The 17,130-nt window shown below is 36.0% G+C and overlaps 1 protein-coding gene across 27 annotated transcripts in view; it reads right to left on the reverse strand.

The window, feature by feature from the left end:
- LOC127845801 (adhesion G protein-coupled receptor B3-like) overlaps positions 1–8,342 on the reverse strand; it is a 37,673-nt gene extending 29,331 nt beyond the window's left edge. For all 27 annotated transcript variants that reach the window (XR_008033447.1, XR_008033448.1, XR_008033444.1 and 24 more), the window contains exons 1-8: positions 8,240–8,342; positions 7,922–8,048; positions 6,726–6,904; positions 6,144–6,320; positions 5,828–5,851; positions 4,956–5,085; positions 4,000–4,178; positions 3,491–3,670 (exon numbers count right to left, since the gene is read on the reverse strand). Coding sequence is in view for 22 of the 27 variants with exons in the window: in XM_052376966.1 (XP_052232926.1) it covers positions 3,491–3,670; positions 4,000–4,178; positions 4,956–5,085; positions 5,828–5,851; positions 6,144–6,320; positions 6,726–6,904; positions 7,922–8,048; positions 8,240–8,303 (1,060 nt within the window). In the remaining 5 variants the exon portion in view is untranslated. The remainder of the gene's footprint in view (positions 1–3,490; positions 3,671–3,999; positions 4,179–4,955; positions 5,086–5,827; positions 5,852–6,143; positions 6,321–6,725; positions 6,905–7,921; positions 8,049–8,239) is intronic.
- Positions 8,343–17,130: the final 8,788 nt, after the last annotated feature.

Genomic DNA, 17,130 nt, shown 5'->3' on the forward strand with positions numbered 1-17,130 from the left:
AATGAGAGACGACGATATTGAAATGTTCCTCCAATCAGGGCTGCTGTTTGCTACTTAGAGTAATTGATCTATGAGAAGGAATGTCAACTCTTTCAAAAAGTTCATACAGCTTTTTCTTCTGGTGTCATCTACGGCGACCTCCCTCTAGCGTACCCTAAAGAACAGTCCTGAACAAAGAAAAGTGCCGGAATACGTGTCCAAACCAAGCCAGCTTTCGTCGTTTGACGGTCGCCAGTTTGTAGGCCAACAAGTGTTGCAGTAATGTTCAGGAAGAATTCGTTGGTCTTGTGCTCCGTGTAGGAGATGCTGAGCAGTCTTATGCGACATTTTTGTTCAAATGCTTTCATCCTGCGTGAAGCATCTAAGTTCTGCAGCCGTACAATAGGATGGAGATAACGAGGGACTTGTAGAACATTTACTTGTTGGGAAAGTTTCTTAAATTCCTTGTCCAAAACCTGCTCAGTTTTGCTATCGCTGCGGTCGAAATTCCACTTCTTATTCGGACCGCAGCGTTACTGGTAGCATCCTTGGACATGGTTACTTCCATGTATTTGAAGCACTTCTTCTAGCTTCTTTTCGTTCATTGTGATGACTGTTGAGTATGTTGGTGAGAAGTTCATGGCTGGTGCAACCCATGAGGTCATCAGCGAATCTAAAGTTGGAGTTTGGTCTTCCTCCGATGGAGATATAGGTGTTGTTGTCATGGAGAGTCTACTGCATTATCTTCCTTATGAAAATGTTTAACAGGATAAGAGAGAGCATCTTTACGGACGTAGAGTTATGGGACGTATTTCGTCTTGGATGACTTGCACCAGCTCTTCGTCAATGTTGAATCCTCCCATTACATGTCATAGGCCATCATGTCACACGCGGTCGAAACCTATATTAAATTCGATAAAATGAACAAGAGCTCACGTTGGCGTTGCGGGTTTTTCTGCATTATGACACTGCAGTTGACGATCTGTTCGACTGTGCTAATCCATGCTCTGAATCCAGCTTGGTCTTCGACCAGCAGTCCCATGGCCTTTCTGTTCAATCGATTGAAAATGATGCGTAGCATGACTTTGCTGGGATTGCTAATGGGGTTAATTGTGCTGTAATGTTCGCACAATTTAAGGTTGCCCTTTTTCGGTACGGGGATGACCAGTTGCTTCGTCGGCTCAATCAGACACTTTTTCTCCAGCTCGTTTGACATAGTGCAGTCGTTGCCTTTCATCTGTGTTTAATCAGCTCGGAAGGAACATTACGCACTGCCTCTTCCATCACTGCATTAAGTATGGACAGACTTGCGTCATCCGCATCTGGTCTGGGATTGTTTTCAAAGAAAAGAGACTGGAGTCTGATTGAAACGGGTAGTTGTAGAGGACAATGCAGTATTCAGTCCACCCGATTAGGACTTCCCGTCAGCGTCTGTTATAACACTGACCCTGGGCGACTGGTCTTCCTGAGGATATTGACGGTGCTGTAGGCCTTCTTGCTGCTGCCTGCGGTCATCTATTTGTTTCTATGTTGATAAATTGCTCGTCAATCCACTCCCATTGGCCTCTTTCATCTTCTTCCTTCTCCCTCCGCCAACAACTTCTTCGAACGATTACCGCAGGGCATCCTTAATGTCATTGGTTATGATGTCTGTGCCCTTTTCTAAAGCTGAAAACTTGCAATTTATCAGTGCTTAAAATACCTCTGCTTTCACTGGACTATCTGCAAGTCAAATCCAACGCGAGGGTTCTCGTAGATGCGCTTGCTCTTTAACTTTAGCTTGACGGTTATGAGCACTAAGTCGTGGTCAATGCAGATGTCTGCGTCAGGAAACGTTCTCGCCTTGTTCATGCTGGACCTGAACCGTAACGGTGACAGTATGAAATCGAAACGAGTGTTTACTTGTCGTTTGGAACCTCCCGTGACGCTGTTCTGAACGGGTTAGCCAGGGTCCGTTGATGACTTCTGGCGAATTCATGCTAGTCTCAATCCTCTGTCGCTTGTCTCCCCTTAGCAAAGCTATCTTCTTTTCCTGACCAGTTTTGGTATGCGTCTGGTCCAAGCTTGGTTTTTCCAGTCGCCTTGGATACTGAGGATGTCTTTCTTGTGGACTTTGGTCATGATGCGCACTAATTTGCTATAGAACTGTTCAATCTTCTCCGCTTCGTAGACCTGGATAATGGTGAAATTGTAAGGTATCGCTGTGATCCGGATGGAAATGAGTCTGGTGGAGACTGGGATGCAACTAATGACGCTATTGAGTACGTCTACCCTAACGAGGATTGCAACCCCGTGGCGATGTATTGAATAATCACCGCTAACCATATATTGTGCCCTTCGTCGGGTGATGTTTCGCCGAAGCCTAGCACCCTGATATCGGCTATTCCGAAGATGTCTCAGTGGTAGCGCTTTAGCTCGTGCATCAGTTCATGGAACTTGCCACACGCATTATTCTTACGTTGCATGTTACTATGGCTGTTCCCTTTCTCGCCGATATGATTAGCTCCAGTGCTAACCTGTCGCATCCACTGTAGATTGGCGGTTGAATGCGCGGTCGTTGTTATTGCGGTCCCGACCATCATGGCTTTGTATGTTTTTGATTTGTCCTGGTCATTTCCTTCCAGTGGGCTTGAGGATATCTTGGCGGCGCCAATTTCCTCTCCAGGAATTTGCAATTGGCATTACGAAACGTGCCAGTCCCCTCACTTCGTTTTGCCCGCAAAGAGAATCGGGTACCAGGGTGTGGTTGAGTAAAATGTTCCGAACTAGAAGTGAGAGTTAAGTTTCAGGAGTGAACCATTTGTACCTGACTTCCCGATGGAACTGCTGCGGTTTCATTATACAAATCTTGTATGGCTCTCGTGACTAAAGTATGCAAGTACACAGTTACTCAATTAATAAGCAACATACAGGCACTTTGTATACACATTGAAAGAGGACCATCCATCAATCATTTTTGTGAAGATTTTTTTGTCAAAATGTTCAAGGATGATAAAGCGGAGATGATTCTCAAAGTTGTCACTCCCAAAATATAGTTTAGTTCTATTAACTTAGTATCAATTTTCAAAGAACAAAGTACATGTACACAAAATAGTAAAATATTGTTTGACATGTCCACTTGAAAAAAAAAACGCAATATTTTTAGCTCCAATAACCTGCTAATGCGACAGACCCGCACTCTTTAAATGTCTATTATTTCTATCATTTCTCTTCACATAACTATTGATTTACATCAATATTTGATCGTTGGCTTAGGAGAATAGGTCTTTACAACTTTGGATTCAAGAGGCACGATGATGGACGACGGACATATTTCGCTCACAAATAAAACCGCGAGCACGTGTTGAAAGGGGAAATTTACCTTAGCATGTGCGTTGTTTCATAAAATATAGAATTAGATTCACGTGTGTTACTGTGTTAAACTCCAAACAAATCCAAATCAAATACAATATCTAACAAAGTTATTTAACATTATGTCGTTTTAAAAATAAATTGTGAAAAAATAGCATACCGTTGAGTTCGCATTTTACATATTCCCATTGACCATTGGGCAAACATTTCACACCTCCATTTGTTAATTTCTGGTGGACACGGTAACCTTGATTACATACAACTCTGGCCATTGAGCCTTTCCTCGTTGAACTTGTGGTTACGAGTTTTCCGTTTTCGATTTTTGGTGATATATCGCAGTCTAAAATGTACACCCATTAACGATTTTATTTTTTTCGAAAATGGTACGTAACAATGTTATACGGGTTATATAAACATAAGACAACATTTCATAGCTCCGAAACAAAAACGTATTAATAAGCATCATGTATGACCTCTTCATTCATATGAGTTTTAAATGATAAATTCCATTATAAATTATTCACGGTCGTTTTGTTACGATCCGCATGTTCATAATTTATTTGTTGTTAAACGTAGAAACATATATATGTAGAAATTATTCATAGATGGATACATTTAGTTAAAACATCTAGTGTTCTATAAAAGATCATGTTTAAGGAGTGCCCTTACTTATTGGATTGCATATAACTCCAACATCTTCATGATGACCACAATTTGAATAACCCCATTGTGTGTGTGTACAATTTACGATGGTCAATTCCACACCTGAACACTTAACGTCATCCAGCCATATTTTCCCCGCACCTTTCCGAAATTCGTCAGTTAACAAAATATCTCCATTATGCATTCTGAAAATACACATAATAATTATCATGTTATTTTATACAAAAAGAAATAAGGAATCAAATAATACGATCATATTGTGATCTTTTGTGGCTCTCGAGCAATCTGATGTCTAAAAGCGCTAATGAAGCTAACAGTAAACAGCATGAAATTATCATACACAATCTAACTCGAAGCGTAACAGCCCCTTAATTAAAAAAAATACTGCTGCGACAAAGAAAATGTTCATAAGTTTATTTGTGTGTGTTATTTTGCCGCATTTGTGTATCATTTCTAAGAATTTCAGATAGTACGTTTCTTTGTGAGGGATGATACTTCTCTATTTAAAATTATTAATTAGATACACGTTTGGTATTATAAAAATAGATAAGTATCATCGTTCTTAAAAAACAATATCGTTCTCTTTAATCGCGATTTAATTTGAATATGGATGCTATAATAGTAATGTTTGTTTTAAAGCGTGTGTTTAATAATGAAACGATAACTGATGGATTCCGGACGACGATGGCTTACGATTGTGCACTTCGTTCTTACATGAGTTAAATAACCGAATGCATATAGAAGTATAGGCAGTTAAAATCAATTTTAATCACAGACATTTGTACAATTTTGCATTGAGTGAATTCATTTTTTGCAAAATTTTAAATTGAACAGTAGTGTATAATTTCCTGAACATAATATTCATAATGATGATCAATTCTTTATTCCTGATTTAATAAATGTATTTCATGTTAAAGATTGAGCGATAGACCATATACTAGTACACTACATTAATACATTACCCAAGTTGACTGCACAGCACATCGGCAAAATTTAAATCAATATAGTGATTGCACACTGTCCCCCATTCGCCATCATGTAAAACTTCAACAAGTCCCCAGTTGACACCTCCTCCGCTCAGTCGAACATTCACTATGTATAAAGGGATATAAAGCTTTTGTATAACCGTTAAGTGAGCTAAATAAGACGTTGCAAACATATACGAGCGCTTTTTTGGGAGTTCCAGCAGAACATAACCAAACATTATAGTATTATGCTTTCCTTTGAAGCATAATATAATTAAATCACTATTTCCTCATACAATCATTGTAACAATAAATTTACGTTAACTTATTCATGTAGGTTATGCATTTAATATAATAAATTGTATTATCACTTGCATTCCGCTTTAAAAAGCATCGCAGAGATGGCCGTTGGTGTATTGTTTAACAAATATTGACAGAGGCACCACTTTCAAATATAGAGCTTCTCATTTTATTTCCATTTTTTGCGTAAAAATATATGACGTATTATGCAACTTCCCACACTATGCGGGATCCCTATTGACGTTGCATTAAAAAAAATTTCATTAAGTAAGATTTAATAATAAAGTTGTATCATTTATTACAACAAAGCATATAGAATATAATTTCCTTTTCGTAATTAACGACTGTCTATTATCGAAATTAGGTTTAGTGTCAATAATCAAAGAGAGATATAATGAAAACGGTTGCGATGGGTTATATTTCACGACTTGACTGTGTGTCCTTAATGTTAAGCGAGTTGAATCATTCTTGAAAATAAATGCGCATTCATGCCACACGAGAGTGGAAGCCACTTATTATGTGTATTATTACCCCAAATCACAAAACGTGCTAAAATACATATTTCTTACATGATACAGGATTCTGTACTGCAACTGAAAAAATAAACAGTTAATTATAAGTAATATAAATTAGTGATTTGTTGTAGATGAAGGAATGAACAAACCAATGTTCAATCAATTTAATGTTTTAGATTTGAATCATACACATATTTATGTTATGTATTGAAGTTTTTCTACTCGTACAGGTGAGAAATGTCCCAAAGTTTGAATAAGAAGTTGAAATATAGTTCATAAGTTAAGTGTGATTTATTTGTATATATTTCATAGCTGACTCGCGTATAGTGTTTTATATATTACGGTATCCCATGGATATTTGTAATATTACCATTTGCTTCACATTGTACACTCTCCCAATTACCGGTTGGCATGCATCTCACACTTCCGTTTGTTAAGTTTCGGTAAACGCGGTATCCTAGGTCACACACAACTCGAGCAGCTGCATTGTACGCTCCGTTACTAAAGATTATATTTCCGTTGGCGATTTTGCTCGGCGTCCCACACCCTTAATGGTAAGACAAATTTCTATAACCAATTTAATATTTGAGTTTGAATTGCTATTTTGATTATTATATCTAATATATTATGCTTTTCCCGAAATTGATGTATTTTGTCCTACGTATAACAATTTAGCTTAATTTGAAATCAAAATCTGATTTTTTTCTTAAAATAAGAATTACATTAAAGTTTTGTCCATGCCATTGGATTATGAAATGCATGAAAAAATACGCTAACAGTGTATAAATGCCGTCGCCGTTTTTGTAAATTATGCGTTACTTTTACTACAATTCGTATACCGATGCATGCGGAAAACTTCTGTCAAATTCTTAAATATCCCTTGTTTTATGTTTTATGTTCGTACAGTAAAACACTTTGTATTGACCAATAGAAAAACAATAAGTTTGATTACCTTTAAAATCACATAATACACCAATGTCTTTGTTGTGGTCACAACTGTGGTTTCCCCAACCGTAGTGGGAACAGTTCTTGACGGACAATGAACCATACGTACACGTGGAAACTTGCAACCAAATTTTACCCGTTCCCTTAGGGATATCGACACGTTCTAAAAATTGACTATTGTTCAATCTGGAAGAAAAGTTGAGTTATATTGCGAACAACACATGCAAAGGGAGGATATTAAATTTATATAATTTTAGGATAAATGCTGTCAGGCTATAATAAATACTATAAGCATCCTCAAAACAAAATTATTTCCAGCAATATGGGTCTGAATGGTGAACTTTATTTCGTTTTAATTATTATTGAATTTTAACGAACTTGTTAAAACTTTCCTTGTGTGCGTGCCTTATATTATTAAAGAATACTATGGGAATCATTTGCAAAAGAGCAATGCAAGATGACTTGAATAGAGACGAATTGGAATGGACAAAGCACTAAAGAAAATAATAGGTTTCTAACCATATTATACAATTGATCAAAAGCTCTCTCTATATATAACGGTATTATTTTATTTGGATGCTGTTAGAAAAATAAGAATATCGTCTCAAAATGCAACGATGCTATATAATTCTGCCAAAATTGCAATTGTATCGACATAGAAAAAGCGTATTAAAATTAATTCGTATCCATCAAATATACAGTGATTGATTATTAAAATATAAAAAAAAACGATACCATAGACTTTCTATGCTTAAACTGACATTACTTATTAACAGCGTAAAAAACTATATATATAATTGAAACCCTTTGGTATGAACATACTATATAAGCGTATTAATTCACCGTCCTACATTACATCCATGACAAACATTAACATTTAGCTAATTCATGTTTGATTCATAAGTATACATACGTAAACTGCGAAAAAAAACGTTCATTTGTGATATGGCTACATTCTGTATACGACTTCTATGAAAATAACAATAATCTACGTAGTTGAAGAAACTGTCAAAAAACGTATTCGTTTTAAGTTAACTGCTGCTTACATACGTGTTATTCAAACTTGAAATATTTGCAGAAGGAACCAATTATATTTACTGAAATATCCTTGCTTTTACATTGTTTATGCTGATGAATATTATTACACAAGTAACCATTTTTTAAATATTAATTCAGTTCTGTTCTGATTTATATTTTACATACCCAAGCTGAGCGCAAATTACGTCATCCAAATTATAAATGTTGTCACTGCAGACTGTTCCCCACACACCATCATGAAACACCTCAACTCGTCCCCAATTATTACCTCCACCAGCTAGCCGAACAGTGCCTGTTAAATGTATAGACATGAATCGGTGCTATAAACGAAAGAATGAATATACGACAGTTAGTAATACAATCCAAAACACAACATAAAACAGAAAGACATAAAGATGAAAAAAAGAAAGAAAAACTGAAAGGATAAAACATTTAATTAAACTAATATTAATAAAATAATAAACAATATAAAACCAAATCTACCTTGATTTGTGCTTTCAACAAGAATAACTGTTAAGCCAACAGTTAAATATCCCATAATATGCATCTTTGATAACCAAATCTAGAATTCAAATAAATATCTTTCGCAATTTAGAGTAATATGTATATATGCATTTTTACTTAGCATTATTCTCTTTCTTCCGCGTTAAGCACTTAACCTCTTGCGGCACTCAACTTCTACAAGAGTATAAGATGTAAAGTGCATTATTTGTGTGGATGTGCGATCATTTGCCCTATTTAAAAAAATGGAAAGAAAATGGAAAGTCGCATGAACAAAGATCAGTTCACTTTTTTCGATACAATGGTTATCATAATTCAAGTTTTATACAAATTTGTAGAGTTAGACACATTTTGTTATGCAATTCCATATTTGGAATTTTAATACGCGAGTTATTAGCGAGTATAGAAACAAATGTCCTAGATGCGTTAAAGGATTAAACTGAAACGTCAATCACATGTTTTGCGTCCACATTCCATGACAATTACCTAGATGATACGTCAGCACAGGTGTTTACAATGCTGTACATATTTGAAAATACGTCACAAGTTCGTTTGTGACTGAAAACCTAATTGTGTCTTATCACAAGACTACTATACTCTGTGAGAGCATACAAAAACAAACGATACCCATGCAAGCGTGTTTTAAAGGATTAAACCTTGTAATTGTTGTTGTCGGATATAGAGCCTATCTCAAAGTTGTTTCAAATCTGTATAGAAACGTGCGTTATTTATTTGATCTGTTTGGCCTTTTTCCTATGACTAAGTTTCCATAGTTCTTGTTCCTGTATAATTGGGTTCAAACGGGTACCCGAAAAAGAATCGAATTCAAGGGTCAAAAACATACAAGCGGATCCGAGATAAAGCTTTTCCAAACGGTACCGGGTCGGGTCGCTAATCGCCGGAAGGAAACATACGGCGCTTCTTTGTAGGTAGAATAAATAGTTACATTTTAGTTGTATTCTCAATTATTTAAGCATTCTTTTGAACCCAATTTAAGGGTGCAAAGAAACTCATGTAAGTGAATGTATGGTATTCTGAAAAGTATTTGGACAAATACATGGCGAATTTCTGAAACGGAACTTGTCTTTAAAAACTCTTTCGACTTTAAACTTGAAAGGGAATTATAAAGCGAAAATATGAAAAACTTTCTTTCTTCACATTCACAAGTAAGAGACCATTTATTTTTGGTTGAAAATATGTGCTTTTATCTTTCTAGCCCGTAAAACATATAAAACGAAAGACCTCAGTGCAACACAATACTAACATTTATGTTCAACACTGTGATGTTAACATAATACACAGTAGCATTCTTCAGCATTTTGGTCATAATTTGATTATTGTTTATACTGCTTTTTCTCATAGATTAAGTGTATGTAATATTCATGCGCTAAAGAAACATCGTTGTTAAATGCAGTTTTTTGTAAACGTATTTAAATCTGACCAGAACTGAACCGACATTTCACTTTTTTTTTATTTTTACGCCCCGCCAAGACATTTTTTTTTCCCGTTTGAGCCCTACTGAATACTCATAAATGGAAGAAAAGTCATAATGAGGCGTATTGTTTTCAGAAAAGCGATACATACGATAAAGATATTTTTGTTATGCAATGTATAGGGTACACAATTTGTTTTCTAAGACATTTGTTTTTCGAAGTATAGGAAAAAACACATGTAAGATGAATTTGATTCATACTCATGTATGCTTAGAATCTAAAGTATTTTGGCAACACATTAACATTCATACACTTTGTATTTTCTTTACACATGTATATCAAAACCTTATGTCAACATTCATTTAGTAGAGAGTATACATCATACACAACTTTAGAAATGTATTTTACTTCCTTTAACAATATATTGGCTACTGGAGTTATGTTTCATTCATTCCCTGCGCTAGTAACTTACTCAGCCTAAAAGTGTGTACTGAAGAGCCTAAGGAAGTATTCAGTGTCGTTAAGCGTCAAGTTCCTTGTATTTGTATTTATTTTGACCTTGCGGTCAAGGATAACCCATGAAAGTGCAAGCACTTATTTCCAATGGGGTCCTTTGGTTTTGCTAAAGAGACAGCAAGCAGAAGAGACAGTATTGAGATACAAGGAATCCGGGTGCGATACCCTAGCTCTTTGCGAATAGATACCTTGGTTCTTTTTCGTGCTCAGTGTATAGCACCGATACACGCGAGAAATACCTGGGTTTCATACCAGTACATCTCTAGTTGGGTGGGAAACACTTGAAGCATTTCTGAAATGTCCAGTGCCCCGGCCGGGATTTGAACCGGGGACCTCTGGAATGGTAGACCAGAGTGTTACCACTCGACCACCGCACCACCCTTCTTGAGGCTCACAAGGTTTATTAAAAGGTTCGCAATCTAGTTTCAAAATTTATATCGAATGAGTTAACGTATATTGTTTAAGTCATTTTGATGCTTGTCTTTAAGGATCCATATATATATATATACATATATATATATATATATATATATATATATATATATATATAGTATCGCGCAAAACGACCAATATATCTGTCATTTATAGAATTTACATTGTCTATATGTACAAAGTTAATCAGTACTTTTTCGAAAGACCGTTATTCGATAGATTACGAAAAAGTAATAATAACGGTTTCAATGTGGGTACACCGTCGAAATTGAAAGAAAATCAAGCGTTTTATAATAGACAAAACTGTGTTTTTGTGAACTAAAAATAATGCGCATTGTTATCGAATAAAAGAAAACTCATATAACGCAATCAATGGACGCACTGCGGTTGTTAGCGATTTTTTGACACGGGGCACAAATCAGCTATTTCAGATAATAATAACAACAATTAAAAAATAATATTGAAATAAGTACAAAGGTTTTGAATTTACGTTACATGTGGCATTCAATGGCGGTTTCGTACTTGTAACTTTATAAACTGATGTACACGTATTTTTAATACAATTAACGTACAAATGAATAAGATATATAAATAAAATCATCTTTATGACAACTAGAAGGTGGTCAACACACAACATTTTGAAAATTTGGAACATTCTGCGCCATTTTGTTTTCTTTGTCCGCCTTTTTCAAGTTCCTTTTTGTAGTTGTTTGACCGTTATCTGGCGATTGTTTCAATTTGTTTGCGTGTTCTAGTTTTCAAGCGATGTTAACACTATAACAATACAAATTTAAAATCCTTATCTAACCATGTTTGATGTTGTAAATTGAAAGCAAATGTCGATGTTTTACTCCACACAAATGATTTTTGCAATTTTAACGCATTCGTATATGTCTATAATGGTATTAACATAGTTGCACTGGGATAAAATGATCGAGAGTGTGACACATTTACGTCACTATTTAAATGTGTCCTTTTTAAGGAACAGGCCAGCGTGCACTGAACTATTCAAACAAAAATATTAAAAAAAATAAAAAACAATAATAATAATAATAATTATTATTTGGCGAACACCCGGGCAACCGGGGTAAATTTGACCTACTTTGGCTCAAAATCAATCTTTTTCTCCTGAAAGGTCACAGGGGCAGGTCCAGCTAAAATGACTCTGTGAAGGGGCGTGGGACCTGTAAATAAACTCAGAACGACACAGGAACAGGGTCGGTGTTTCTTTGCTTTTGTACCCGGCTGGATGTCCCCGGTTCCTTGTTTAAACCCTTCAATGTCGGTTATATGGGTATTTATCACATGACATACCCTGTTTCCCATGTAATATAACCATTGCATATTTTTTATATTACACATGTGTAATATACTTTTACGGCGTTTTCATTGGCTTAGTTTTCGTTTATTGACCAATCACATTTTGTTATTTTGCTTAAATGACGTTGCAACGTCAAATGACGGCACGAAATGTAAACATCATTCGGGATTTATCATTATGTTTGCGTAAATATTTATTTAATTTGCTCATTTCAAAGCATGTGATAAAAAAGATCTGACACTCGTTGTCATATCATACCATATTTTATTAAACTCGCCCAGGAAATTCGTTAGTAAGCTCGCCAAATGCTCGCTTACTAACACAATTCCTGAACTCGTTTAATAAAATATGGTATGATTTGACAACTCGTGCCAGACCCGTCATCGACTATGAGGCGGACAATTTCGATGAAGAGACGGATATGCTCGATGTTAAGTCAAACACTGTTATTAAAGAGCCGATTAATTCCTGTGACATTTCGATTGATTTTTAAACAGCCGCGTCGTAGTGGATATGGCGCCTGCATATCGACCGGAAGGTCACTTGTTCGATCCCCAATCTGGGCGAGTTCTTTTGATCTCCCACTAAGAAATACTTGTTCTTACCTCGAAACGGACTATTAAGCGTTTCTATAAGCTATAGGCTTTCGATGCACTCGAGCTAAAATATATTTCTTTTTAAAAATCCTATAGCGTCATTTGACAAACGACTTGAAATAACTTCTGGAGTTGAGCCGCATCGCGAACGGAAGAGATTTTGAGCCCTAAGCAATTTACCATATAAGAACATTTTCAGACACCTTTGCATCAGACGACTGTTACATTAGAAAACACGAAAACAAAAGTATGTATTTATATTTGAAAGGAGCTAAACGTGAATACGATCCAAAGGCACTTGGCGCCATCCTCGGGACGGGTTTTGCGAGTTCAATTACTGACCGGGTTGTTCTTAAGGCTGAACAGTATTGTGACCCAAGTTGCTAGGATAACGACATCGCTGTTGATAAAACCAGGCAAATGCCGTGATGCACCTAAAATGAAATGTAATGTATTGCGTGACAAATCAATCAAACAAAACAAAATTCAAACCACAGTGTGAAAAAAAATATTTTTACTTTTTCGTTTTTTTTTACTTTCTTTTTAATTTGCTTCGTTTGCTTCTTTTTTTCTTTCTTTTTCAATTCGTACACTGATCGTACACTTTATCCGCTGTAATTACAACGTACGATTGCTTTCAGTTTTTCTTTTTGTCGTTTTTGTTTTTATGTTAGATAAAGGGAAGTGCTTTTCAAGTATTTCCCTTAGCGATGTACCCTTACTTGAACATTTGCTTTTCTTCCAATTTTGATTGTCGTAAATAACCCAAACACTTATGAAGGCAGCTTAGTCTTTCAATAACATTTCTTGAGAAAGTGTTGACTCTTAGTAGTAAATATATCACAATAAATATTGAAATCAATCACAATTGTTTAATACCTTTGTTCAAGAAAAATAATACGTGAATTTGGAATAATCTACATTTATATGGTGGGACTGCCTAAACATAACAAATAATAGGATGAAAGAGAATCTGAATGTTCAATGTGTTAATTTTGTTTTTGATGCATTTGGATGATAATTATTTCATCCAGTGTTAGTGTCCTAAAAGCTGTCTGCTGGGAAGAACTTGAAGAACTTTTAATATTTATTAGAGCACTTGTTTTATGACCCCACTTAGAACTATTTCCAGAGCTTTTTTTATCTGTGGCAACATATATATTACTCTGCCTGGTAAACTATCCTTTAACCCGTCGGTTTATTCCGGAACATCACTGCAGGTCAATTTTGTAAGAAAGCAGTCATGTGTAATGTGTAGGGGAAGATCAGTGATAGGATTACCTATTGGTAGCAGTAGATCAAACGTAGTGATGGAATCAATTAACGTCCACTTGAAGATGCACCAATCAGTGCGGATGGCATGACCTTACTTCTAGTTTGTTTATCTGATACGCGATATGAATGAAATGCTGAAGGAATGCGAGGGGCCACGACTTGTGCGGACAGACTTAAAGTTCCGGACTGGATAGCTTTAGACCAGTTCAGGTTACACCCTTGTAGTTGCAGGATGACTTGAGGCAAAACCCAAAATAGTTACAGCCAGACTTGAGGTCTCGGACTCGTAAGTTCTATGATGAATTTAGGTCTCTGTCGCGTCTTAATTACTTGAGGTCTGTGCAGCGCGTTACGCACTTGGTAGGTAAGCGAGGTCAGGATTGTTGCTTGGGTTGAAAGGATGGGCGCCGGTTGCTCGGCAACCGCTTATGATATTCCAGGTGATTACATTAGTCACCCACGCTTTGCCATACATTCCTAAAAAGTTGAGTTATCACGAGAACATCAAGTATTTTTACGAATTCGTCGACATTGGCATTCAAACTGTTGTTGGGTGCTATAAATACAGACCTATTAAATGGCTGGGTTCAATGGCTAGTATGGCAGGACAGCTCCCTAAGAATAATGCTTTCTTGACGTGCTAGCTTGAGAAACTTTTAGTTGCTGTATGAGCCATGTCTGTCAAAGATCAAACGTGAGGGGCAAGCTGGCCTATCCGTTCTTGCGTCCACCAAGATTGGGTGACGCTTGTTTTCAACCCTTACAGACGTGAAGTTGAATCCATACAAGACTCTGTGTCACACCCGTGCATCTTTTTTATTTGTCTTGCTCGCGAAAATGAAAAAAAAAACAGTGGCATGCAGCGACTGGATGCCTTCTCACATGCTATAACAGTTGCACCGAAAACAAGCTAGGTGCCTCTTGACAACGAGTTACTAAGTCGTTTCGGTGACGTATTTAGTCATTCCTAAGAGTAAGTGGTGTCTTATCAATACGTCTTTAGCCGTTTACACGACTTACTGAGTTATAATTGCGTGGGGACGAGATATAAATATGTGAACCGACATAAAAATAACATATACTAACACTGTTCCGACGTAAATTTTTGGATTTTTTTTATTAAGCATTTACAACTATGTATATACATGTATTCGGTATCCAGCAACTGGATGTTGTTTTTTGGGAAATAATTTACACAATGAAACGTACGTTTTATATATAGTTAGCACACCTTTACGGTTATAGTACAGACTATGATAATCCTATACATGTGTACTTGCAAGCGGACATCCGTAGTCTAAGTAAGAATGAGCTTAGATTTCAAAATGTTAATGTCTAGGTGTTATTTTTGTGATTCCTTGTGCAACAACGATATGGCAAATGAGGTACGATGATGAAAATTGGAGAGCGCATTAACAAATTTTGTGGACAGATTGTATTTAGTCTTATTTGTTAGACACTTATCACGTTTACATATTTAAGCAAATTCAAGCAATACAATTGTATTGTTCAAATAATATATGTAAGTACATAGTTTCAGATGTCATATTGTGTGATATAACTTTTATATTTAAGCGCGATTGAATCTACATCATTATAAGGGCAATCTCGAGGCATTTTTGGAGCGCCCGACGGGATCCGAATCCTGGGCCTTTGATCGCAACGCGGACACTTTTTTCTTAAATAGTTTTTAATATAATTGTTGCCCTCTTCAAACTACGTATCGAGCTACGTGACACACTATTGGATGTTTTCAAGATGGTAATATTTTATACGACAGGAAGAACTGAAAGGTCCATGACAGTTATGTAAAAAAATACTTGTTTAAGTTGTACAGGCCTAAGAAGCACTATAACAAATAAATCTAACTTGGTTTCAATCGAAATCAAAGCTAATGATGATATCAAAACCGAATAATTTGTGGTCGACATCACATGTAACGTGTTGTAATAAAAAGGGCACCGCTTACATTGTATTCGTTATCTACCTACATAGCCATGGGCTACTAATCAGCCTGGATTGCCAAACTTCATCTATCCCGCTTTCTTTATCACAACCACATCGACCGAATGTATTGTGGTACGTGGTCTCTCGTTTGAAAGTTCGTGCAACGAATTTAAAATTTATTTTTTATCGTCAATACTGGTGTGCTGTTCAGGGGCATCGACTGTTTATAAACCTTTTTTACTGAATTGAACAGCATTTTTCCATATGAAATCGGAGTATCGGTGTCGGGAACATTTATGTAGACATTTATGTCGACAGCTCATGTTAAGTTTTATATACTGAAATAAAAAAGACTTAACAAACGATGCGCTTTTAGCCGCTAAGAACATATTTACAAAGTACTCGTGTCACTTCATGAGAAAAACCTGTTCAACACTTATGGAAAGTGTTGTTTAAGGAAGTATTCTTTCAATCTTGTCTGGGGATTTTTAAGAATTGGTAAAGGCACAATACTACTTAGTGTGCGTTCAACATCAGGCTTGTTTGTGTCTTGTCTTTAGGAATGCATACAGAAATTATTATTTACAACTTATGTTTAATAAGCAAAAACAAAGTTCAGCTACACCTGAAGATGAGAAATCTTATGACGAGGTTTTTTACACAAACACGAACACATTTCATAAATGAGCAGCATTAAAACGATCGCGTTACGAAGGATCGGGTTTTTTAACCTCTTAAATGAAATACGATCCAGATCAATGACTCATCACTTCAGTTGCATTTTTACAAACTTAACAACACGAGAATCATAAAACAGGCAGTTAATAGATCTTGGGATCTGTCTTGAAAAATTCAATTCAAATGCACATTAGGGACTTGATCCGGTTTTATGGAGCTCAGAACCGAATACATCTGGGAATGTACACGTATGACTGTATCAAAGATTAGATGAAACGTTGATACTCCCAATTGATACATAATTTACGACCAATTGCGTTAATTATTAAATATGAATACAGAAACATATTTTCGTTAATGCGTGTAATATTCAATCCTTATTATAACGCATATAGGAAGGCTAGTCTTAAAGATGAGATAAGAAATTATTGATATTTTATAGGACTTTAGTGGATGGGAAATAGTCTTATAAATGAGATGTTTGGCGCGAGTAAAGTCACATAGGGCTTAACTCGCCGGCGATAATCGGTATTATAAAATCTAGCTCAAATGATATAACTTGTTTTGTTAATAGATAATACACGCGAAACATACTGGATTATACCTTTAGAAATCACGCTGCTCGTGCATGATGAGTATTTCTTAAGAAGCTTTAATGTCAAGAAGTGTCGTTAT

The sequence above is a fragment of the Dreissena polymorpha genome, chromosome 1, assembly GCF_020536995.1.
Source record: "Dreissena polymorpha isolate Duluth1 chromosome 1, UMN_Dpol_1.0, whole genome shotgun sequence".
Lineage (NCBI taxonomy): Eukaryota > Metazoa > Mollusca > Bivalvia > Myida > Dreissenidae > Dreissena > Dreissena polymorpha.